Genomic DNA, 26,471 nt, shown 5'->3' with positions numbered 1-26,471 from the left:
CCTCTACAGATCTTGTTACTGTAACCTTATCATAAAGTAGTTAGCATTCATAACATCAATGTCTTAATTTGGTCTATCTTGAGATGCTGATCATACAAGATCATAATAGAGTTAGTGTCACTGGCTGATATTGATTGCCACCGCTCAGGTTATTTCCTCATTTGCTATGTGAGAACCTCTCTTCCCTCTATCAAAGGGAAGCATTGATCTTCTCATCTGTAGAAAAGTCCATCCAAGTGCACCATGTTACAAAAAGCTTTCACAAATAGTAGACATGGTTTTTACCACTTTTCCATACCTAATGCTCCAATGAGACACATGATGAAGAGCAGTCCCACACAGAAGAATATATCCATGTTCATCTGTTGTTCTATCTTGCTGCGTTTATAACGAGGACCTCTGTTATTCAACATAGCTTTGGTTTCGTGGCCTTCCAGGTGTGCACATGCATAAAGATAAAATTATCTTATGAATGTAAAGTACTCAGGGATTACAAGAAACCAAACTTTAGATATCTCTAGCCACACACACACGCATTTTCATGGTATTTTTTGGAATATAAAGGATAGGTATGTGCAACAACATGATTTCCAGAGATGTTGAGTGTCTCGCAATCTCAGAGGTTTTGGAAAGAATTGTAACTCACAGAGAATCTATCAATATCTTCTCTGGAGGAAGCTCAGAGAAACAAAGAACAGTGTCTAAAACCAGAATTCCTGCTCAACTGAAGACACAAATCCTGGAGAGAGAAAAAGAGGTCTGCAGGTGTGTTGCAAAGGACATACTTTGAAGTCAAAAGATCCTTGATTCAACCTATGGTCATATAATTCTTGGGTACATCAAAGGAAGAAACCTTAAAGAAAGTGAGTGATAGATGGATAGAAGAATGTTCACATTGTCCTATCCATAACAAAGCCAAAATAGATTTAAAAAAACTTGATGTCACAAAGAATAACAGGTTCATGGAAGAGATTACAGATGGATTATACAGAAAAGATTACCAAATCCACAAATTCAAAGATGACCATACTCATGTTTTCAGGCTGGATTATTATTTAGAATAATAAGGCTGAGATTGGTACAAACACTTCCTCAGCTATCTATAGAAGTAATACAAACTGCAATCTTGGCAACATATTTCCAATGGTAGACTGACATTGCAGGAAGCCAAGAAGATTGCAACAATATATCCCAATTTCCTAAAACAGCACAGTAAAATCTTGGATTTACTGGAAATAAATAATGGCAAAACTGGGAAAGTTTTTTTATCTGCAACTGAGAGGAAAAGCTGCCTGACAGCACAGATAATTAGTTGAAGTAGTAGTTTGATAGGGCTATTATGTTCTTATTGCTGCTCATCAACCTGGATTTTAGAAATATCTTGAAAATAAGTACATAAATAGTTTGGATTTTTACTTTAGGATAAAAACGTAAGGAGGATCAGGATTGGACTTTATAAAATTGTCAACAACGTGGAGAGAATGAATAGATAACTATTTCAAACTGAACTTTAACAAAGGTTCTATTGTAGCTTATTTAATAATTACCTTAAAGATGAATTTTTTTGAGGTTTCTTAATAAAACAGATGGCTGCAATGGATGTATTATTTACTTCTGCTGAATATTATTTATTATTTTAAGGCAGATGTATGTTTATAAATGGACAGTTTCTAAAGTTGATTAATAAAATAAATAAATGTCTTCTAAATCTTCTAACACCAGCTGCCTGCAATTAGTGCAGGTTCGCATCCCACCAGGCTCAAGGTTGACTCAGCCTTCCATCCTTCCGAGGTAGGTAAAATGAGGACCCAGATTGTTGGGGGCAATTAAGCTGACTTTGTAATAATGCCGCTTGGGGTGTGTGTGAAAGCCCTAATAAGCAGGCATATACATAGAATGAAGGCTACTGCTAAGCTTGTAAGCCGCCCTGAGTCTTCGGAGAAGGGCGGGATATAAATGGAATTAAAATAAATAAAATAAATAAAAATAAATCACCTGAATAAATAACACCTCTCCCAAATATAAGAATTAAATGCTAGCTAATAATTGCTATACAACTTTACAATGGTGACTCCTTACATAATTTTTAAAAAGACTGGAACAGAGCTCAACCATACGTTCATGGTTCTATCATGGAATCTCACATAAGCAGACCGGAGGCAAGAAATCAAAACTATACTTTGAAAAATATTTCTCATTTCATAAAACTATTGTCTTTGGTGGTCTCCCTCCCAAAAGCTTTCCAAGTAGTACTGAAATTCTTAAGTTCCTGAAGATTATCTTCTTCCGAGCTCATGTAAGAATGTAAAAAAAAAACCAAACAACTGTGAGATTCTGGCCATTTTTTAAAAAATGATTTATAACTTTTCTTTTTAAAAACGGCTTTGGAATTCTGCAGTTGCCATCTGGGGATGCTGTTTCTTGGTGCTTCAGGGGCTGTACTGACAAATTGTGGATTAGTTCACTATGTGTTGGGAAGCAACATCACTGAAAATTAACCATAAGCATTCAAATTAGTTTCCACATTCTGAAATAATTTGCTTAATAGAAATGGGCGATTGCTGCTTCACCGTGTTCTGCTTGTGACTTTCTCAGCACCATCTGGCTGGCTTCAATGGAAATCAGAGTGATTAGTTTAATGGATTTTTTATTTGATCCACAAATCAATTCATAAGTTCTGTCTCTGAACCCAATCCAGAGGCAACAGACATTATAGTAAACTGAGATAACTTCCTGAAATGAGAGTTTCTATAGAGCGCCCTGAAGTGTGATAATCAGAGAAATATATTTGATATCTAGGTTAATTCATGGACTATTACAGGAATGAAAACAGGACTGATGATGTTTGCTGTAACTATTTATTCTTGTACATTTTGTACATTATATGCTGCATCTCACTTCCATAAAGACAACAAAGTTTTATTTTAGTGTCTTAAAACAGTATAGGAATGTGGGATGCTTCTAGATACTATTTTCCTTTGCCTTTTGGGCTGACTGAACCTCAATCCATTGTATAATGCTTTCTGCAAATCAGCTCTGGGGCAAATCAACAGACCTGTATTCCTTGTCCCATTTGGATAGTTCATTTGCATTTTCTGTCCCTTGTTTCATAGACATATGGGACCTGTCTTCCAGTGAATCATTCTGTGTTTATTGGCATGTATTTCCCATTTGGTTTCCATGTCCCCAAGCTTTCGATTCCCAGCTAGGACTTTATTTAGCCTAGCAAGGAGAAAAGCACTCAAGTGCAATTTTGTTTGCATGTGGTTCTCATGGGGTTTGTTGCCTTGCAGCACTCAGGATTTGCTGGGATAACACACTTCACACATTATGCTAAAATGCCACTTTTGCAAGATTTACAATGATTCACAAGCTCTACCATGGTGATTTGATTCCAGTGAAGAGGAACTATTTGAAGTTTCTCTGCATTAACAGTTTCAATAGTCAGTCTTTCTGTGCAATGGATTTAATAGCAGGCAACTGGAAAAAATATCTCACAATACGGTCAGTGGATGTAAAAAATAAATGTGAACAAGTGCGTGAACAGTGTGCCAAAATCTATGTGTGTGTGCACGTGTGAAGAATACTAAGCATGCCATTGTTCCTTTTTCTATGCAGGTAGAACAACCTAATGCAGTTTTGGGGACAATGCATGCAGCAACTGGCTGGTTTTAAAAAAATGAGTACATGGCCAGCAGTCTTTGTGCATAGCTGTCTAAAACTCAAAAGCTATAGTCGTATAGACAACATCATTCTGAATGTGCTTGAGACTACAGATAATGAGAACAATGTGGAGAAATCATAGGTTAAATTTAAAGTCTGTTGGGGATTATTTGCAAATGGAAAGTGGTTAGCTGAAGTTCTTATTCACAATGAATTTCAACTGGAGCCAGAAAATGCAGAGTACTTTAATGCCTTAAAACCTAATTAGATGGCCGACTGATTTCTAAGTAAGTTTGACTGTTTCACAGTTGCCAGAGTGACTTAATGAAAATCTACTAGTGCATGTTCTGGGTGAACATAAAGAAAGTCCAATAAGTTAGATCCAGCAGTGAATAATTTTAATGCTGTTTAGTTCTTTCCAAAGTGAATCTGAAGTACCAACAAAACAGCAGGCCAGAAAGAAACACAGAGTAAATGGGAATCTAATGCTTCCCATTTCAGGAGAAGTTGTAACCAAGGAATTTCACTACATAGGGACTGATTATTTAAAAGACTATGTATTTTCTGTAGTTTTTGTCTGGCTTGCACAACTAGGCATATTCAACATGCTCAATGTCCCATGCATTAAGCAGCTCCACCTGATGGGATCTAGGAGGCATGCCTTTTCTGTTGCAACCCCTGCCACCTGGAGCATCATCCCAGATGGACTTGGTCACATCTGAGCCAAAAGAACCTTAAAAATTGGCTCTTTCCCCAGGACTTCGGTTAGAGCAGGGGCGTCAAACTCGCAATGTCACGTGATGTGTTGCAACATATCGCAACTTTTTTCCATTGCCGCCAATGGGGTGGGTGCAGTTTCGCCATGACGCATCCGCCCTCGGGCCAGCAGTTTGACAGTCCTGGGTTAGAGTGTAGGTGATGAGTCCTATGTATTTGAATGTTATTAGGAGCCCTGGTGGCACAAAGGTTATAATGTAGTATTGCAGGCTAACTCTGACTGGCCCAAGGCTGACTCAGCCTTCCATCCTTCTGAGGTCAGTAAAATGAAGACCCAGATTGTTGGGGGCAATAGGCTGACTTTGTAAACTGCTCACAGAGCACTGTAAAGCACTATGGAGCAGTATTTAAGTGCCATTGCTATTGCTCTCCCAAAGATGATTTTTTTCTCTCTCAAGGCAACAACAGACACAAACTGAGCAAAGTGGTACAAGCGGTACAGTGCAGTGAGCCATGTGCAGATCTGTACATTTCAGAAACAAAACAACAACTTTATAAACATATGGCACAACATAGGAGAACAAACCCATCAGGACTAGATTTAGCAGTCCATCTGCATTTAAAAGACAAAGGCCACTCTTTTGAAGACAGCAAAGCCCACATTTTGGACAGAGAGGACCGCTGGTTTGAAAGAGGAGTCAAAGAGGCCATCTATGTCAAAACTGAACAGCCATCTCTCAACAGAGGGGGAGGGTTATGACATCATCTATCTCCGGTCTACAATACAGTCCTTTCAACAGTTCCAAGAAGGCTCCACGCACCTTTGCACCACTCAGGTGATCCTGAAGATACAGATAAGCCTCCAGGTAGCATTAACGACTTGCTAAAAGAATGCAAATGAACAGCTGTCTGCAAGGAGTATAAATCTTTCCATTCCCCACCATCCAGTCAGAGCTGAAGAAGCTTTTTGGATGAGAAGCAAAATGTTTTCAAAGAAAAACAAGAAATTCCAGTTGCCTTGGGGAAAAAAAAAGCATCTTTGGGATAACTATGAACTGGATGACTGAGAATCTCCATAGACATTGCTATTGCTAAGTGCTATTTAATGGTTATTTTTATTCTGGCACTTGGGTTTTTAACGATATTTGTATGGGTTTTTACTATAAGCTATTCAGGGTTATTGCAGAGTTGGGTGGCCTAGAACATTTCTAAAGAAATACAATATGAAAACAAAACCAGTATTATCATTGTGATTTGAGGTTTCCACTTTTCATTGCTCATGAGCAATACGTGTTGTGTGAACACCTCTGGCATCAAAGCAAAGAAATTTTAAAAAGCGATTTACTAGGAAAATAAAAATATTCCCAAGAGTTACTGCTAGGTTTATACCAGTGTTTTAAAGTCAAAAGCTGCTACAGCATTTAAAATGACAAGATAAGGATAGAAATTAGTTCCAAATGCCTCTTTCCTGAGTGATAGTTTTACTGTTATCAGCACAGCAACTACAACATTTTTATACAAACTAAAAAAAGTGCACGCTGACATTTCAGTCAGAAGCCAAGTTATTCAGAGCAAACCTCATTAGTTTAAGCAGTTCTTGAGGACTTGGGATGGGGATTTTATATTCAAAATAAAAGGTGAAGACAACTCTTCAGATTGGTTGAGAGTGCAACTTTCCCCTTTGCCATTCTAAGAATTTGAAGAGTTTCAGAACCTATTATTTTAAAAATCATTCTTGACAATGCATTCTTCTCTCTGGATAGTATAATCATTTACCTATATTCAGTCACTAATGGAACACACCATAACCTTTCTTTCCTTTCCATTTTACACATCTTGATTAAGTGCTGCTTTTATAGCGATCTTCAATAAGCATTTCTAGAATAGTTTACAGAAATAGCACAATCCTCCTGCTCTATGAAGAATGCCATCAAAGGCCACAAGTTGGTTTCTTGTATGTACTGTATAATGCAGCATTTCTTCTTCTATTAAACCATAAAGCTGACCTTCAAGAAGCAAGATATAACTCACCAAAGGGATGCATTAAGCAAGAATATATTTCTCAGAAATGAACTATGAATGGTAACATAGACAGTTTCGAGTTTTATAAAATTATTACTCAGTTTGAAAGTTATCCAAAATAATAAAGGGTAGGAGCTGGTAATAAGAAAAAGACAATTGGTAGAGGTAGATTCCTCAGTTCTGCATTTTACAGAGAAAGTGCTAGAGGCAAAACAAGTTTTACATTGCACACAAAGTCCTGGGGGAAAGAACTCTTTGCGACCCTAGTATCAATCTGTAGCTGTATGAAAAATAATAATCCAATAATTACCTGCATAGATAACAATTCCTATTGAAACTTCTGTATTCCTTATTACGCAACCACGAAGAAGAAGGCTTTCATTGTCAAGCCCAATTCGTGTGCAATCAGGCTGTTCCCTGCAAAGAAGAAAGGTGTGTGTTGTTTTCTTCATATATTTTTTTCTTGTTCTCTCAGTGCTAAATAATACACTACTAATGTCATGAACACGGGTGATTATGTTTTGAGGCTCACTGATGGTACAAAGTACGGCAGGGGCTCACTACCATGCTGAGGCTTCAAACCAGTGTTAAAAGGCCGAGAATTTACATTACAGAAAAGACGATTTCTCTGATGTCCGGTGCCCTAGGCTCCTACAGATCATCATGTAATGTTTTGACACAACACATTATTTAATTTCACACAATAGATTCTGTTAATACAAGGGTTCAAGGGTCTTGGAGGCTCTTCTGACTTTCTGTTCTATCAAAGTGTCAGCAGTGGAAATTCAATACATTGGGTATATTTTGCCAGCAGCGTTTAAGAAAGGATGTCCTTGCCACTGCAGATAAATCTGTGTACATGGTGAAATGCTTTCAGGCGCTTGATTGGAGTCTTCATACTTAATGCTCAAAGGCTATTTTAAAACAACCATCTGTCTTTTGTCTGGGAAAAAAAAAGCCTCAAAATCCTTCTTTTTTCCCCCTATGACCTATCTTTCAAGCTTTCCTTTCCTTTCCTTTCCTTTCCTTTCCTTTCCTTTCCTTTCCTTTCCTTTCCTTTCCTTTCCTTTCCTTTCCTTTCCTTTCCTTTCCTTTCCTTTCCTTTCCTTTCCTTTCCTTCTTCCCTTCCCTTCCCTTCCCTTCCCTTCCCTTCCCTTCCCTTCCCTTCCCTTCTCTTCCCTTCCCTTTCCTTCCTCTTCTCCCCTCTCCTCTTCCTCTCCCCTCAAGTCAATACTTAATTTGTTTAAAATTTCAAATTAGAAATTGGTAGAAAACTGCTCTACTAGTGTTTGGCCATTGAATTTTAGCAATGTGATCCTACAAATGACAGTTTGGGTGAATTTGTGCAAACTACAGCTTGCTTCGTCTCTTATGCCAATCCTTCCGCCTAACCACTATCTACATACTTGAAAAAAATAACTATGGGAAAGATTAGGGAGTGACTGATTGCATTTTACAGTTCAATGCATTGAATATGTGCTTTTAATGTAGGAAATCTCAACTGCAATTTTCCATTAAAAAAGGAACTGATAAAGGATGGGCCTCAGACCTAAAGAAAGTCCTCATCAGTAATAACATTCAGTGAGGCTTGGAACTGTCCCAATTTTCAAGTGCTTGGCTTCAATAAAAATGAAGGTAAAGATCCATAGAAACAAAAGAATTACAGCCCATCTTCAGATGATCCTGATACTGGGATGCCATAAGAGTTTCTAGGATCAGCAATAATGAGACACACGCAGCAGTTTTGCTTTATATTTACCAATGGTTGGGAATTGACATTTCTTTGCATATTTAAATATTCTGAGCTCAGTAGTACTAGTTTCACATCACATGGGCTGTATAAACCCAATGACTCTCCATGAGTCAGAAAAATTAACTACAGATAGCTAGCAACTAGAATATGTTCTGGATAACTTTATTTATTTATTTATTTATTTATTAGTTTTTATAAACCGCCCTTCTCCCGAGGGACTCGGGGCGGTGTACAGAGGAAGGACGAAGAATACAGACCGAACAATAAAATAATAAGAAACACTAATGAACACAAACTGGGACCCCAATTAACGCTATCATGCCAGGCCAGCCTGCTGGAACAAAAAAGTTTTTAAGTCGCGACGGAAGGTACGGAGGTCAGGGGCCATCCGGATTTCGGTAGGTAAGGTGTTCCAGAGGGCTGGCGCACCCACTGAGAATGCCCTCCCCCTGGGGGCCACCAGTCGACATTCCTTGAGCGGTGGCACCCTGAGGAGGCCCTCTCTGTGGGAGCGCACAGGACGGTGGGGTGCTGACATCGGCAGAAGGTGCTCCCGTAGGTAGTCCGGACCCATGCCATGTAGGGCTTTGAATGTCATTGTTAGCACCTTGAACTTCACACGGAAGGCAACCGGAAGCCAGTGCAGCGCACGGAGGAGAGGTGTGATATGGGAGTATCGGGAGGCTCCCAAGAGTGTCCGTGCCGCCGCACTTTGCAGTGTTTAGTTGGGGCATTATAGAAAGCAGTTGTATTAGTTCACTTTTAGAATATAAAAACATTCAGTGTGCTATGGAATAACTTATCAGTACACTTTCCACTAGTTTATATATCATGTTGGGAGTTGGATGGATTAACTTGATTGGTGAATATATTTTTGGAAAGCTCATGGGCCCTCTTTAGTAATTCAGCCATTGTAAACACAAAGAGCAAACGAGGTTGAGTGTATCCAAGTCTCAGTTATCTTTTATTATTTATTTATTTATTTATTTATCTTTTCCTGGATATTGCTGTCAGGAAACAGCCAGAGAGGCACAGATAAAAGATTGCATCCTTTGGAATAAAAATGATATACACTCCTGAGTTTATGGAAAATTAATACAATTACAGCTCTTTGGGTATTTCTCATTATGAAAGGAAATTGAGGATGGAAATGGTTGAGACAAACATTTCATTAATTGTCCCCCACATTTGCATTTTTGGAAAGAGGAGGACCTAAGAGAATTTTAAGCTGAAGAGAGCAGAGTTTCAGAAATGTGGTTGACTTCCTTATATACTGCATCTCTTTGAAATGAGGTCGCAAAATAGTCCTTTGGTGCCATCACTGACTCCCTGATTCTGATATAGAAGCCACTGCAGAGCTCCTGAGCCCATTCAAATTCTTTCTGAAGAAAGCTCCTTGTACAAATTCATCTAATTCCATACTTGAACAATGACAATTGCTCCCACTTTATAAGGATACTTTGGTAGAGGATAAAATAAATTTTATTCCTAAAGTGCTAAAGCCAAACACAAAGTTCTCTGCAGAAGGACATCAGCAGCACTAACAGTCTAATCCTCAGTGAAGAAGAACAAATATAGCAAAAATATTGCTGAATATTTCATTTCTGGATTATATGCATGCTTGGAAAGCCTGCAATAATACCGTAGTTATATAAATTGTTTGCAATATCTTAAAATATTTCAAATAGAATACAATCATAACATAACATCCTTTACTAACTACAATGATAATTAATAAAATGTGTTGCAAAATCATGACACATACATATTTTGTTACTTTTCTCTACTGGCAACTTCCCTCCGCCCAGTACGCTCCCACGTAGAGGGCCTCCTCAGGGTGCCGCCGGTCAAAGAATGCCGACTGGTGGCCCCCAGGGGGAGAGCGTTCTCTGTGGGTGCACCGGATTTATGGAACCATCTTCCGGTTGAGCTCCGGATGGCGCCCGATCTCCGCTCCTTCCGGCGCGACCTTAAAACCCATCTCTTTAAACAAGCGGGCCTGGCCTGATGGGACGGGTTGGGATTTTTATTAATAACTTCAATTTTAAATTTGTATTATTTATGGGCATTGTTTAATCATGTTTTAATAATTTTAATTTTAATTTTTGTATCTAACTTTTATGTATTGCCCTGTTCACCGCCCTGAGTCTCTTGAGAGAAGGGCAGTATATAAATTAAATAAATAAATAAATAAATAAATAAATAAATAAATAAATAGTGATTGAATGGTAAAAACCAAAACTGCAGTAACTTACATGTAGCCTGTAAATCTGTTGAGATCATTGTTAGGTTTTTCACAAACAATGATATTTTGGAACAATTCTGGCTCAAATTCAGTATTCTGTAAAAACAAAATAAAATTAGTGATTTATAGTAGCAAATGGATATTTTTTTGTCGGTTTTTAAGAGTTGTCGCAACATTTCTTCAATGGCTAAAAATGATAACTGCGGATTAATATGGTATGAATGAATCTAAAATGTAACCCCATTCAAGTACTTATTGTAATATAACAGTAGCTGAGTGAAACCAATGAATTAATCCAACCTACCCCAAGTTGGTGGAATCTAGATTTATTGGACTCCAGTGTCCATTATTACAAAGGTTGAAATTCAATGAATCTGGTATGCAACATAATGGGGGAAGTACAACACAGGTGAGGCTAGAAAAGATTAAATATGTAGCACTTAAAAAAGAAACATTTAAAAATACTTTATGTTTGATGTGTACATGATGCTGACTTTATCTTTTTTATGTTTAACCAGGACCTATCATTAATGTATTTGAGAAATCACTCTATAACGTAAATATTATGTCTTCCAAAATTAAAAAAATGTTTCATAAATGGATTTATATATAAAATATATAAAAGGAAATATTTATTATACTGCTTCTGAAAAATTTTTTTAACACGAGAATAAGGATATTAAAATGCCTATTATTTCTGGCCAATCAGGCTTAAATCTGAATTAAGGCTAATATTGATAATCAATTTTTTCCATATTTCACTGAATTTAATTAAAAAATGCACATTTCCAGTGGGTGGATGAAGCTTTAGTTTTCTCCTGAAATAAGTGGTTTTAAATTGGGTCTGAAGTCCCTTCAATGCATTTGAATAAAAACACAATACTATATGTGTCTATATATAGGGGTGAAATGTTACTAAGGTTATTTATTTATACTTGTGATAGGGTTGGAAGTCACTTCTTTCTATATTTCTTTTTTCTTTATTATATTCTTACTTTTCTTTTTTACTTTCTTTTTTCTTTTCCTTTTCCTTTACAATTTCCTCTCTCTCGCGCGCGCTCTCTCTTTTATTATTATAAATAAAATTAAGTTATTTTTTTTAAAAAAAATCCTGAAGAAAACTGAGTAAGAGAAAACTGCAAGGGAATATTACATATTGATAAAAAAGTCAATGGATTTTTTAAACTGGTGGGTCACAACATTCTCTTCAAGATATATCTCTGGAGACCATTAATGGCTTGCTTGAAATTAATGACTGTGTCTTGGTTAGGGGTAAACTTAGAACTTCATTCTCAGGAAGTACACACTGATGTAACCAATCAAGGTCGATCTGCACAGCGTGGATGACAATCTGACACTGCAGCCTGCAAACTGGCTCATCACTTTGGAGCAAAATAAACCACCTGTTTTTTTTTCACCCTCCTCTCTCCCTCCCCTGGTCCAACTGTAGCCTTATCAAGCATCTGACAGTCTACACAAATGTGCTGACAGGCTGGGAATTTCTCTGCAGGCCTGGAGTAGAACATGCCCCTTCCTGTCTTGGCAAAACTTTGAAACCTACGTTCCAAAACCCAGCTTTTATGTAATATTTTAATAGCTGATATGTTGTAAAGATTACTTTTCTCCTCCCTTCTGCTCCATTCTATTAATAATTATAACTTGGAATAAGAACCTGAGGCTGTCTTACAAGACCTCCACGCCACTTTTCCATAGATTCCATTGAATTCTGCACCTGAAATAGTCCCATCTTCATGCATTTGGCAAACAAAGGCTGATGTAAATTATTCCCTAAGTGTTTAGTTGTGTGATCCTATCTTGCTGCACTCTACGTCAGTATTAAAAATCAGTGGCTTAGAAAACTGTTCCAAATGCAGAGGAAAAAAGGTGGGGAGGTAGATTTAACGATTTAATCTCCTAATCTTGACTGAAATAATCCAATTCTGAAACATACTGAGAATGCCTCTCTCTCCAATTGTGAAGCCTGGGCCCAATTGTACCCTTCCATCACTAAAGGTGGTGGCGATCTTCTTCTCCTCTACCAAAGAAAGAGAGGAAAGTTGCTTACCTGATGGGAGAAGCCTTTCACAACTTGTCTTTGTTTAAGGTTGGTCTCACCATCAAGATTTGCTGTCTCCAAGTAACAGATTCTGTTCTGATCAGAGGAGTAGAGCAGTAGAATATCAGCAGGAATGACCTCATTGCATTGCAGCTGCACAAAGTCTCCCACTTGAACATCTTTCCAGCACTTCTCAATGTAGGTGTTTTGGCTCCTGTTATGAGAAGATGCACCATCAGTTAACAATCTGTGACTGCCCCATCAAGGCACTGAGCACCTCTTTTCTTTAGGACACAGGAAAGCATTTTGTTTAAAGACATTTTTTTTAAATGCAAGTGGATTTATGGAGAAAGCAGATTCATTCATTCATTTGTTCATCCATTCAATTTGCATGGCTATCTATCTCAACAAGTGACTCTGGAAAAAAGAATCTTAAAATAAATTAAAAAAACAATTGCTAAGATAAATACAGAAAGTGAACCATATCAACTTTCACAGCAACCAGATGTTGTGAAAGTTGATATTATATCATTGATATATGTACTCAGAGGGATTCCCTTAGGTTCATATGTTTAAGTTCAAGTGAATCAATAAGCTATCAAGTAGTTTTTTAAGGAGAAGGACAAATATACAAAAATTGCTTATTTAATCTATATTTTCATATAATGGTTAAAATTTCAGGTACATCTTTTTTCCTTAGGTCAACAGAGTATTAACATGTTAGAGAAGATTATTGCTAATGAAGATTTTTTAAAAATCATTTGAGTTATTGCAAAAAATGGCTTGTTTAAAGCTGTAGGATGGCAGTATATAAAATTAAATAGCTTTTGTTTTCAGAAATGCAGTCAAAACACATTAGCATCCTCTAACACTCTTAAGTTATTGTTAACACTGAAAAGTATACCCACATTACTTATTTAGATTTGTTATAGCCGCCCACTTCAGTCTTCACTATATTTGTACTATATTTATCTTTAGTTTTTGCAGCAATCATTCCCTTATACAGATTTTTCCTTATCCACAGGCTTTTTCATGTCACCTTTCCATCACAGATTTGTTTTCATCTTTCCCACTAGCATAATTTCATACCCTTCCGTGATAATGTGTAACAGATTAGCTTTCACTCTGTTTCAAATGATTCCCATATCTTTATTCAGTTTTTTGCTAATGCTTTTTCAACAGACTCCTACATCCTCTTCTTGTACCCGTTATACTTTTTTGTTTCTTTCTCTTTTTCTCTCCACCTTCTTATAGCCCATGTTTCTAGTTTTCCATTGACTTCTCTCTTTCCAGCTTTGGATTTTCTTTGTTCTTCATTGGTCCACCATCAGCAAGATTCCTAGTTACATTGACACCAACCAATTCTATATCATCTTCAATTTCTCTTGTTCTATCCAGTTGGATAAAATATGAGAGTTGTTTGCTCTTGCCTTTGTTGTTGTCATTCAAATGACCATCCAATTGCAGTAATATTGCTGTTATCTGATAGTGGTGTTTGCTTGTTTTAGTGGGTTGTTGGGATGAGCTTCTTTACTTGATTGACTCTACCTGGAGAATACACTGGCATACACTCCCAGTACCTTTTGCTCATCCCTCTCAGGAAAGTTTCATTCTTCCAACCACAAGTCATGCTTTTAGATTTATATTTATTCTTTTGACATGCATATGTATGAATCTTGTTATACTTAAAACAGGCATTTTTTTAAAAAAAAAGTTAACCATAGATACACATTCTCATTCTTTCTTGGGTTTCTGAAAGGCCCAGTCATGTTATTTGCACTCTCATTCCTACCAGCTATTCATGAACTGGAGACGGTTCTCCAGTTCTTCTATAACCACCATTCACTGGAGTTTAATTTGCAACTGTCACCATTCTATGGATTCCTATTTTTATATGCAACCCACAGCAATTAATATATTTTAGCACTTTCATTCCTAATTAAGCCTGCTCTTGCTCCATTCATGTATAAATCAAGTCAATTTCAATAAAAATCATTCAATCTTCACTTGGATCTATTTCATCTTTCCCTTCCCTTTTAGTTTCACACTGTGTACAGGCAATATTCTTTCATTTCATTTGCTAATTTATACACTTTGATATTCAGTCCTCTTACATTCCAAATCACAAACTTTCCTTAGTAAACAACTTTTATTGTTTTATCAATGCATAAAATACAAAGAAAAATAAAAATAGGAAATTAAGGGAAGAAAAAAGAAAGGGGAAAAGAAAATATGAGGTACAGGGGAAGAAAGAAAAAAGCATTGACTTCCAACACTTTTTAGCACAGTATAAGAAAACTATTTTATTCCATGAAGACAAGCTGGAAGGAATGACTTAAAGTTAATGAGTCAATTGGAAGTAGAATAGATTTCCATTGGTTTGACATTTGTAATTGAAAGAAAGTCTTAATTTAAAGTTTGAAAATTATTTTTTCTTTATATATAATGCTTAAGTAATTCCTAAAGTTTGTAAAATATTAATGAAAGTGTATTTGAAAATATGTTAAGAGAAAGTTAAAGAAAAGATTTATTAGCTTAAAGAAAAATCTAGACCTTTAAAAAGGATATATACAACAAGAAAAATTATTCTATGAGGGTAACTTGGAGGGAGTGATCTAAATTTAATGAGTTAATTGGAGTTAGTTGGAATTTTATTGGTCTGAAAGTGAACTTTAAAGTATGTATGCTAAGAGGAAGTTTTTTAAAAAGATGCATTAGAATGTTTTAATTTTAGAAATGTTTTTAAGGAAAAGCTTAGTGTTGTAAAATGAATGAAAAAAATATTTTCTCTTTAAAGTTAAAGAATTTGAAAAAATGCAATGAATTTTGTTAATATAAATGGTGATAGTTTATAAAGGTTATTAAGTGCAAATAGAAATACATATTATTTCAACAGCAAGAAGATATAAATATATTCAAAGAGGAGAATATATTTATGTTTTTTATTTGGATATCACTTCCGGATTTTGTGCTGGTGATGAAAAAATAATGAAATTTTAACTTTGGTTTTGCCGATTAGATAGATTTGTTGTTCTATATAACAATATAGTTATATACTAATGTGCAAAAGTAAAAAGTTGACATTGTAATGTGACCAAGTCGCAAACTTTCATATGCCATGATTTGCATCACATGGACTCATAGTTATTGGCCTTTGCTGGTCATCATGGCCTCGGTTACCTGAGACTTTCATATGATGCTTTTTAATAAGAGAAGGAAAAAAGTAACTAGTCATAATCATGCCTGGCCACATATAGCATTTCATGCCAATTAAAAGGACAGTAGTGATTAGTTTTGGCATACTCTGCTCAAGGATGTTTATGCTATCCCTATACAAATTAGGGTACCTAATCAAATCAGTACCTATCAGTACCTATTTTAGAATGCAGTACTGCAGGCAAACTCTGCCCACAGCCTGGAGTTCAGTCCCAATGGGTCTCAAACTCTGACTGGCCCAAGGCTGATTCAGCCTTCCATCCTTCTGAGGTCAGTAAAATGAGGACTCAGACTTTTGGAGGCAATATGCAAATAATGTTGATATTGTAAACCATCCAGAGAATGCTGTAAAGCATTCTGGGGCAATATATAAATCTAAATGCTATTGCTATGGCCCTGAATCCATCAACTGGGAAATACATACGTATAGTGTACTGATATTTTCTGGATATAATCTTTTAACAGTTTACAAAAAAAATCTGAGCAGATTAATTGAAACTAGGATTTTAAACTCAGTGTGCCAGGTAGCAAGTAAATACTCTTTAAGACAGCTTTCTACAACTAGGGCAACTAATGAATTGACAGCATGTGAGTATTTATAAGAGAAAGAACACTTGGAGAAAAGCTTTCAGTCTTCATGATAGAAGAGACAGAAAGAACTCTGTTCACGGGTTGTACATGGTGTGGTAGGATGGAGGGTTTGTTGTCACTGTGTGTTGGGGGGAGAGAGCACGGGGGGAGGCTCAGCTAACCTCAGTGTACACATGTTGTACTTTGACAATAAAGGTTTATTATTATTATTATTACAGAACTTTTTACCCCAGTGCCTACAGTTGTATTTGGGAGCCCACAAGTACCCAAAGAGGTTAAAGACAAGGTAGGTTCATGTGGTAGCAAACAATCTAGATGCCATGTTGTTAGCATCTAACCTCTCCAAATTCTTTCAAGAGAAGCCCCTTCTATTGTGCATCATGATAATCTAAAACAGTTTTTTCCAAGGCAGAAATTATTATCACTGGGCTAGTTCTGTGATTGAAGAGGTTCATCCATCTAAGATAACAAAGTATGTTTCATGCTCAGAATTGACATTCTGAGAGAAGACTAAATCTAATAGCATCCTAAAGTGTATATTGACTCCCAAATGAGAACACAAAGTAATTGAGAAGATGTTTAACAATAGTTTCCTGGTCAAAGAAAACAGTTATTTATTTACATTTCAATTATAATATTTCTCTAATTCTTTACTGATTTTTGACACTTGGGCATTTCCTGCAATTCTTTCAAACAGATAAAAAGTAGAAATGTAATCTATACATTAGATGGCAGAATTTTGGACTTTCAGAATTTGTACACCTTCAGTTAGTTAATAAAGTTTTGGGTATCTTGGGGTAAAACTATCTGATTTTGCTTTATATCAAAATACCATTAAACATTGGAATGATTACCATGACATTTTCAGGCCAACAGAGCAAAAGTCTCCAATGTTGCTTTCTGGAAGCAGTCTATTATATAAGAATGGAATTGGAATTTACTGCTCTAGCTTCTAATTCTCCAATACTCTATTAGAAAAAAAATGTAATTTCAAAGTCTTCTCCCAGTGCAATTAACAATCCAGGGCAACCAGTATGATTTAGAGATGGCCAGATTAAAATGATTTTAAGGAATGCAGCCTTGCCCCTGAGTTCTCATGAATTCAACTTCCCTCATTACTTCCCTCCCTCAGGTAAGCAAACAATTGATCTGGATCGCACAATTCATGAAGGTATAGACCACACTTTTAAGCAACAATGGCTGAGTTTAGAGAGTATACTATATATTAAGATCAAATAAAATCATATTATGTTTAAGTTGATTTTTACATTTCAACATGAGGTTTTAAAAGAAAAATCTTTATCAGGGTACAAGTCCAAGCTGGGAATAAGCAAAATGGAGACTGCTTTAGAAAAAAGGTTGTAATTTATTGAAGGACAGAGCCAGACAAAAGCATGGCTCTGGGAAAGCTGACCACATGTAGCTGGGAGTGGTGAGTTTTTATAACTTCTTCGGCTTTTGTGTTTGGAGTTCTTCCTGCTTGAGGCTTTGTATTTCCTGTGTCATATACTTTGACCTGAGCTTTTGAGTGTGTCCTTTTTGGTATTGGTGGGTTAATCCTATTATGTCCTAAAGGTCATGTCTTTTAGAGTTTGGGTGGAGCATGTAGATTTTAGGGGTCTTTGTCTTCCTAATCTCATCAGCTTCTAGCCTTCTGGCTCCAATCTTTCTGAAATGATTATCACGTCTGCATTTCTAAAAGCTGGCCACTGCCTAGTTTCTGCTTGGAGCTATTAAGAAAAACTAGGCTTGCTTTTCTGCCTTTAAGATCCTTTGGGGAAATATATTCTGCCTTTTTAATATTCCACAAAATATTTCTTTCTCTCTCTGTGTGGGCTGTCCTCCTACAATGAGATTTGCATAAAACTTTTTACATGCTGTTGTTGGTAGTGGTTACTATTACACTACACCATAGAATAATACTGATTCACTTTAAAGCCACCAAATCCTTGCAAATTAGTTTGAGTTTTGTTGGAAATAGGGGTAGATAGCATAGAGAACTAAGCCATGGTTTTCATTTTAGAACTATTTGATTTTAGGGTATGTACTTTCTGTTCCATCTGGCTTCTTTAATTTTGCTTCTTGTGTTTCCAGGAAATTCATACTGTCTGTCCCAAAGCTAGGAATGTTTAATAGAAAATGAAGTTGGTTATTGCCTATAGAGCAGTTCTGATTTTGGGGTGGGTGGAGCCCTTACATTTTATATCCATAATTTGGTTTTTCCCAACCTGTACTTATAAAGCAGGGTTGGATCTGCCTCTGGTGCAATGCATTTTGCCCAAGTGCAATCAGATCCAAATGAATGACTCCCCTTTTCTTCTTCCCAAAAAGAACTGATCTTTTAGAAAGCACAGATCATATTAGGCTGATTTTCTTTATATTTCTTGCAGTCTTGCTTTGTTAGGACATGTGGCAAATGATTGCCAATTAGCACTAAACCCTTTTTCTCCTTCTCTCAGGTTGTGACTGAAAAGCACAACCGGTAGGAATTTGTGAAAGCAATTTAAATACAGCCTAATAGTACCAACACTCTGAAGAACTACTGCCTGGGTGTTGCTAGCATTCCTTTTTTCTTTATAATGAACAAAATCAATGTTCAAAATTAATGCGATGTCTTCAGGAACAGTTTAATCATGTGCTAAGATGTGGAAGAAATTTTTTATAGACATGTACATTCAAACATTCATTGTCTATTGGGAGAACACCCTTTCTCGAAACCTACATTACACCAAGCACTTGAACCAGAAGGTGCGGTACAGGCAATGACTGAAAAGGCACCTGGCTTTTCCAGTAATGGAATTGCATGTAAATTAAAGTTTTGGCAAGAAGAAGCAAGAGCCTGTCTCCCTGATAAATATTGTACCTCCATTAGTTCGTTGCCTGGAGTTATTTCAGTGTTGCAGCATGTTCATTAATAAAATTATGCATAGCAATTCCATTTAAGATTAAGCCTTGGTTAGCCTTTTACAAGGTAAAATTTCAAGATCAGCTGAAGACGAGCATGGTATTAGGACAAGCTTTTCTAAGAGAAACCTCACAATAGCCTGTGAAAATTTGTCTTAAACATTAAAGGCTCTGGTTTAGAAACTAGCTGCAACTGTGTAAAATAAGCCCAAGTACTTCACAGTGTTAGACATAAATAGTGAGAAACCAGTTACTTTACGAGGGCAACATAAAATTTTATAAATAATAAATAAAATAAAATAAAACAAAATTCTTCCTCATTTGGTGCCCTGATGTTGGGCTTCAGGGGTTTTTTTTTGCATATAAGGAAGAATGACTAAGAGCAAAACTAAAATAAATGTTCTTTTTATAAAAGCAGTGATGAAATAATGTTAAGAAGGTTATGGAAGAGCTTTCATTAGATGCATCTGCCAGGAACCCTTCAAGGTAAGAAATCATATGTAAGATGAATACAACTGGCATTCTGTGGATCCCAATTCATAATATTGTAGCAGTGTGTGAAAAATTCTTCTATCCAGACAGATCCAGGTTATGTGAATATGTATGTAAAGTAGTCAAGCTATGAGAAGCACAGTTTGTTATCAATATCTTTAAACCTGATAGAAAACATGATAGAAGAGTACTGCTAAAAACAACGATAAAAGATCTCATCCATTTTACAATCTTTCAACTTTTTAATAACAAGTTTTCCTTGTAGCCAATATAATTATTTTTTTTAATTTGTCATCCGAAAAAAAGACAATTTTCTATATTCAAGGTGTTCTGATATATCAAGGCAATTAAAGTGTTCTGATGCACCTATAACACATATCTCCAAGGAAATGCTGAAGGACAACCATATGGAAAACACCAAGTGACCACCCTCTGGAGGTATGGAAAGCTCTAAGTGGCATCAGGAGGTAAATTAAGTCTGTCCAACTAGCCAAAATTTGTCACTTACCTTAAGGAAGGCAGTTCCCATCTACTAACTCAGCTTCCTCTAATTTTGAGTTTAGGTCAGAGCCCTGAGGCAATTCTGAGTAAGGGAAATCATCAAAATTTGTTGCCGCTGAAGAAAATGTTTGTTTTACTCTTTCCTTATGTGGCAAGGAAGAAGAGATCTTGTCTAATAGTATGGTATTCAAATATACACCTGTACGCTATCATTCCTTAGACTTTTGTCTGAAATTATGTTCCATACTGGTGCCAACTTGCTGTTTGGATGACAAATGGTAACAAAGAATGTTCCACCCATAGCTGGACATCATGAAATAAAGCCTTTATGGTAAATGCCCATGGAAATACTTTTCCATAGTTACTAAAATCTATCAGACATTAGCCAGAATGAGAATCCTGTGTATATTTATGCTACAGTTTGAGACTGGAAGGCTTAGGAGAAGATTTGGAATTCAGTGAGTTAATCTAAAATTAAAGCAGGATATAGAGATGAGACAGAGATGAGAGAGATATGGGGCAAAACTCAGATTACCACTTCTTCCTTATTTAGAAACTCAGGCATAAATTACAGATAGTAATAAAACTCTCTTTTTCTATTCCTAAGAGCACTAAGAGGGACAATGATATAATTGTGTGCCACTAAAAGGACCTAATTCACATATTGTGACTTCAGTGTCCATGCCTAAAGATGAAACATTCCTCACATGATTCACTCACACAAATCAGTTCCAACTTTTCTTCTTGGTTCTTCATGGTTTATAGGTAAAATAGGTGAATTACAACCAAACTTGGAAAAAAAATCACATTTGTTGTCTCTAACGCAGCATAAGAAACCCAGTTCAAGTTTTCGGTTTTAAATTCTGGTTTATAGATAAAATACTGTTGACCTTATTTTGTGTGGGTGACAAAGTATGGTGACCAAGGCAGTGAGGGAAGGAACTGTAATACCAGAAAGAAGAAGGAAGGAGGAGAAGGAAAGTCTAAGGCCTTAGGGATAGCTCTGATGGTTGGTTTTGTGGTTTGACTGCAGTATCTGAATTGGGCTATGCACATTTTTAACACAAAATATTACTGAATAGTTCTCCTTTAGACCAAGAAACTAGGAACAGAAATCTAATAATAAACCAAATAGTAACATAAACTATATGTTAAATATTATCTTTATAATGGTTGTAAGAAAAGAAACATGATTATCAAAACTTGAAATTTAAATTTCGGTAAATGGTGATAGCAGCACGGATATCATTTTCCAAAACCAAGAGATGGACTCCTCAAAGTATTATAGAAACTCTGCACGTATTTTGCTCACTGTTCTGATTTTACCCAAATGCTTATAGGTTCTGACTAGCTGTAGGAAAGGATTGTCATGGAATATGACAGTTGTGGAAAAAAAAACAGAACAAAAACAAAACAAGTTGGGAAACATTTAGAAAGGATCAAAATTAAAATTGCCAAAATCATAAACTATGGCTATTGTCTTTGCAATGAGCACCGCATCTCTACTATATGTCACATAAGTTTAGTTTTGAACAGGGAAAGAAGCAGAAGAAAGCAACCTGGTGGGGTTGATAGAGGAAATCTCACTCTCTTTTGTAATACTGAAATATTGTTTTCAAGGACTTAGCTAAATTATTTAAGCCTCATGTTACTTAGTAATGGATAATATTTGAAGGCTCATTAAATTTGCTTCTGAAACATCCCCAGATTGCATCCCAGAATGTATTTACCTGTTGTATACTAGGCAGTACATGCTATTGATCTCCTTGTCCAGCTTGAATCTCCGAAAGTCTTCCCAAGCATCTTTAAGAGCAGTCATGGCCATTATAACACAGATGGGCAACACAGATATTCCTGGCTCAAAAACATTTACTACTGGCACAAAATTAAGAAGAACGATGGCCACAAAATATACATTGGCAAAGCGGTGAAACTGTTCAAAAATATTTTTAGGGATAAAAGACAAGAATGTGTATCGGGTGGTCTTGATTTTGTTGCCTGCATGACGTCTATTTGGATTTTCTTTCCACTTGGCTTCAAAGGGCAAGTTCGAGAGCACAACTCGTTTAGTTTCTTCATTCTTTTCCCCTTTCCTTCTCCTCACAGATTCCACACTCTCAGACTCTGAGACAACACTCTGGCAGCACGGTCTTCTGAACCAAAGTATATCCCGTAGGAATGTTATTGAGCACATTTCCTTGACATCTTCCTGCCCCTTTAAAGCTACACTTAAAGAATTAAACACAAACTATATTCCAGTTGGTTTGTTCCAGGGTGAAGTGTCAGGCTGCATTTAATTGAGCCAACTGCTTTTGCTTGCTTTAGTCAACACCTGTTGAAACACAGAGGTGTCATCCTTCTGCAAACCAGTTTTGCTGCCCTCAAAAAGAGTGATTCTGGGTCCTAGTGCCTGCTTTGCTGCCGGTCTGGATTTTTTCCTCAGCTGTACAGTGACACTGAAACTTTCTCTGAACAGTATAAAATAGAAGATAGAAGTTCAGCGGTCTCCTATTTGAATCTCAGATATGTGTTAGTATGGATTATACGGCCTTTATAATTCTATGCAGAATTATAAATACTTGAAATTTAAAACAGTAACTTCAAGCAATCACATTTTTCTGTGTAGAAATTACACTGTTTTCCATAACTTCTATGCCATTCTCCAAAATGCTTGCATCTCCAGCTGTCTGCACTGTCAAAAAATTATTGAAAGCAATGTCCAAAGGAGTGAAGATATATTCTATGTACACTAGGAGGAATACCTGTAGAATAGCTTCACCTTAAACCATGCTTTAAGTATGGATTATTAAAGAAACCACTTTGGTTGCAAATCATGGTTTGTAGAAACCAGTATGCTAAAACTGATTGCTTATGTGAAATAAATCATAGTTCTGTAGAAATCCAAATAACTGTGGCATAACAGTAGGATTGAATTTTGTGATAATTGTCATAATTGATTTTCGAGATACAATTTTTAACAGGAAATTGAATGAACCAACAGATTTGCAGCAATATTATAAAGATAAAATTATCTTCTGCCACAAATTATATTCTCAAAATTTATTGCTGATATCAATATGGGGGATGGGATGGGGATATCAGGAGAAATAATGTAACAACACATTTATAGACTTACTTATTGTATGCCTTCGTTTTAAAAGAATTGATCTGCTGATCCAGTTTGTATCTTTTATAATCTTCAGTGCCGTCCTTAACTGCTATAGCTAAAAGCACAGCAAATAAAGGTACCATTGTGATATCCCTCTGAAAAACTTCCAGTTGTGGGAACCAGTTGATGACCACCAAGAGGAGGAAGTAAATGTTGGCCAACCTAAAAAGATAGAATCATTGATGGAGTTGTTACATTTGTCATTTTTCTTATTGAGCTTATTGAGGCAACGATTTCTGGGTCCAGACATAATTAGCAAATAATCAAATAAATTAACAAACAAACCCTTATTCGTTCATTTGCTTTAGTGGCTAAAGTTAACTCTGCCCACAGACTGTGTTTATGAAATGCATGTACCATGGTTTACCAAATTAATTTAATTTTTCGTGTTTCCATTATGCACTGAAGCATATGAACCATGCAGGGTGATTTTGCATAAAATATTAGACTAAAACGTGATGGGTTAGTCTGTGGCACAGTGGCAAGCCAGCTGTCCCATCTATGTGGGCAGGTTTGAAATAGGCAAGATGGTGTACAGCAGGGGTCCCTAACCTTTGGGCCACAGATTGGTACCAGTCTGTGGTCTGTTAGGAACTGGGCTGCGGAAGCGACAGGTGAATGACCGAAGTTTCATCTGCGCATGCAAGGGATCTAGATTGCATGTGAAACCACCCCGTCCTGGTCCGTGGAAGAATTGTGTTTCATGAAACTGGTCCCTTGTGCCAGAAAGGTTGGGGGCCACTGGAATATAGAGTTCTTTTTCTTTTTTTTAAAATATCCTAGTATCATGGCGTCACTAATTTGGGTTAGCATCCCAGAGGTAGCTTTAACTTTTTGCTTCCCTGTTTCTTTCTTGATCCAACCCTAACCCTAAGCCCCAACTATCTGTTATTCTGTTATCTCTCTTCACAGTGTGAAGAACATTCTTATGCTCAAATGTAAAAATATGCGCAGATTAAAGCCACATAAATGACCTACAGACTATTGAGAGCCACAGGCAGAGCTGTAGATTATCCCATGGTTTCAACATTAATTTCCCAAGTAGGCCCTGGGATGGTTTTAAATTGTTTTGGATGATCCATTCTACCAGAGAAAATGTATAGCTGCTTTGTCATGACCCAATTGCTGTGACCGGGCTATTCAAGACTGGTCTATAATTTCTCAGGTCAGATGAGTTTAATTAAAGCTTTTTCTTCCAAAGGGTGCTTAGAATAGCTTCCTGAGGATCTGTACCATCTCCTTACTTAAAGAAGTGCTATTTATAGCTCCAATGAATCACCAAGCCTCTCCCAACACATTAGATTTAGGCAATGGCTGACACATATCACAATCTATTGTCCTACTAAATGAGCTATTGTTTATAAAGCTATTGGACTGTCCCTTATTATTCATTTTATAAGTAATCATCCTTATCTAAATATGGAATTTAATGTTCCCTGTGTGACTTCCTGTTGCTCAATGGGACTTTGATCCAATCCTTCCCTTCCCTTCTGTAGTCTTCCCCATGAGCTCTGGAGATTCTTCTGACTTTTCAAAAACAGATTTATAGGGCATGTGTATGCATGTGTGTGTGGGGAGAGGGGAGTGAATTTCCTTCCCACATTCACAGATGGTGCCAAAAAGGAGCATTAGATTCCACTCTAATATACTGAACAGAACAGAATAACAGAGTTGGAAGGGATCTTGGAGGTCTTCTTGTCCAACCCCTTGCTCAAGCAGGAAATCCTATAACATTTCAGACAAATTGTTGTCCAATCTCTTCTTAAAAACCTCTAGTGATGGAACATCCACAACTTGTGGAGGCAACTTGTTCCACTGATTAATTGTTCTAACTGCCAGGAACTTTCTTCTTAGACCTTGGTTGGTTCTCTCCTTGATAAGTTTCTATACATTGCTTCTTGTCCTGCCTTCAGGTGCTTTGGAAAATAGATTGACCCCTTTTATGGCAGCCCTTCAAATAATGGAACATGGCTATCATGTTACCCCGTAGTCCTTCTTTTCATTAAACTAGACATATCCAATTCCTGCAACCGTTCTTCACAAGTTTTAGCCTCCTGTTCCCTAATCATCTTTGTTGCTCTACTCTGCACTCTAATATACAGTATTTATACACTGTATAAATCATTCCCACTTTTAATTTAGAGTTCATTGAATATCTGTTGTGAATGAGATCTGTAGATATTATATATAGGCAAAAATTTAGATTGAATCTTTCAAGGTTTTGGCACTGTCACTCAAAATCTCATAAAATTTTGGTCATTTTAAAATAAAGAAACAATTTTATTTTAATTTTTGGTGCTATGTAGGAAGATCATATACACTAGTGTTTCTAAGTCTTGGCATGCTGACTGAGGAATACTGGGAGATGAAATCCACATGTCTTAAACTTGCCAAGATTGTGAAACTCTGATGTATAACATTGTGTGTGCCAATGCTGTGTTGCCTGTTCCTGACTTACATAATGGAAAACCTCTGATGACAATATAAAGGAGAAATTTGGAATCTGCAACAATATGATTCTTAATCTCTCTAAAGGCATTCTGTACTTTTTTGTATTTTTTTTTGAATACTTTTCTTCCATTTACTGAAAATAGATATAAAAATAACGATCATTTTGGTTTGTTTTTGGTGGTAGTGGTGCATTTTCATACCTATGAAACTGTTCAAAGAGATTTTGGGGTAAAAAGCTCAGCAAGGTGTATTTTGTTGTTCGTATCCCATTTTTGCAATATGTCTTCAAGACTCTTTCCAACTCCTTTTGAAATCTGGGATTACTAGGAAAGACAACCCTCCATCTGTCCCAGTTGTGTTTCTGTTTCTGCCTCGGTTTGTCAGAGGATAAGAGAGGTGTTGATTCCATCTGTGAAGTTTCTTCTTTTGGCTGTTGCCAACAGTACATAGTTGAGTCAACTGGTGAAGTCATGGTCACAGATAGAGGATGTCTGAAACACAAATGCACAACAGGAGCTGAAAAACAGTTCTAGCCAGAAAGCAAATGTACGTCTTACTAGTGTCTGAGGTCACACATTACAGGCTACCCAGTACAAGAAAAATGCTTCCCCAAGTAACAAACAAGGAACACATGGTTAACTATTTGCAGAAAATGATGAAAGGCATACAGAATTTCTTTCAACCTTCATAA

At 36.6% G+C, this 26,471-nt stretch overlaps 1 protein-coding gene across 1 annotated transcript in view; it reads right to left on the bottom strand.

The window, feature by feature from the left end:
* LOC310633404 (phospholipid-transporting ATPase VB-like) overlaps positions 1 to 26,252 on the bottom strand; it is a gene marked incomplete at both ends in the record, with an annotated part of 42,296 nt that extends 16,044 nt beyond the window's left edge. Inside the window, 7 exons of the mRNA XM_083351110.1 lie at positions 299 to 430; positions 6,713 to 6,819; positions 10,411 to 10,496; positions 12,466 to 12,670; positions 21,891 to 22,388; positions 23,297 to 23,491; positions 25,981 to 26,252. Of these exons, the coding sequence (XP_083207236.1) occupies positions 299 to 430; positions 6,713 to 6,819; positions 10,411 to 10,496; positions 12,466 to 12,670; positions 21,891 to 22,388; positions 23,297 to 23,491; positions 25,981 to 26,252 (1,495 nt within the window). The remainder of the gene's footprint in view (positions 1 to 298; positions 431 to 6,712; positions 6,820 to 10,410; positions 10,497 to 12,465; positions 12,671 to 21,890; positions 22,389 to 23,296; positions 23,492 to 25,980) is intronic.
* Positions 26,253 to 26,471: the final 219 nt, after the last annotated feature.

The sequence above is a fragment of the Vipera ursinii genome, assembly GCF_947247035.1.
Source record: "Vipera ursinii genome assembly, chromosome: 2".
Taxonomy (NCBI): domain Eukaryota; kingdom Metazoa; phylum Chordata; class Lepidosauria; order Squamata; family Viperidae; genus Vipera; species Vipera ursinii.
Note: the sequence above shows the minus strand (reverse complement) of the source record. Positions and strands in the feature narration are given on the sequence as shown.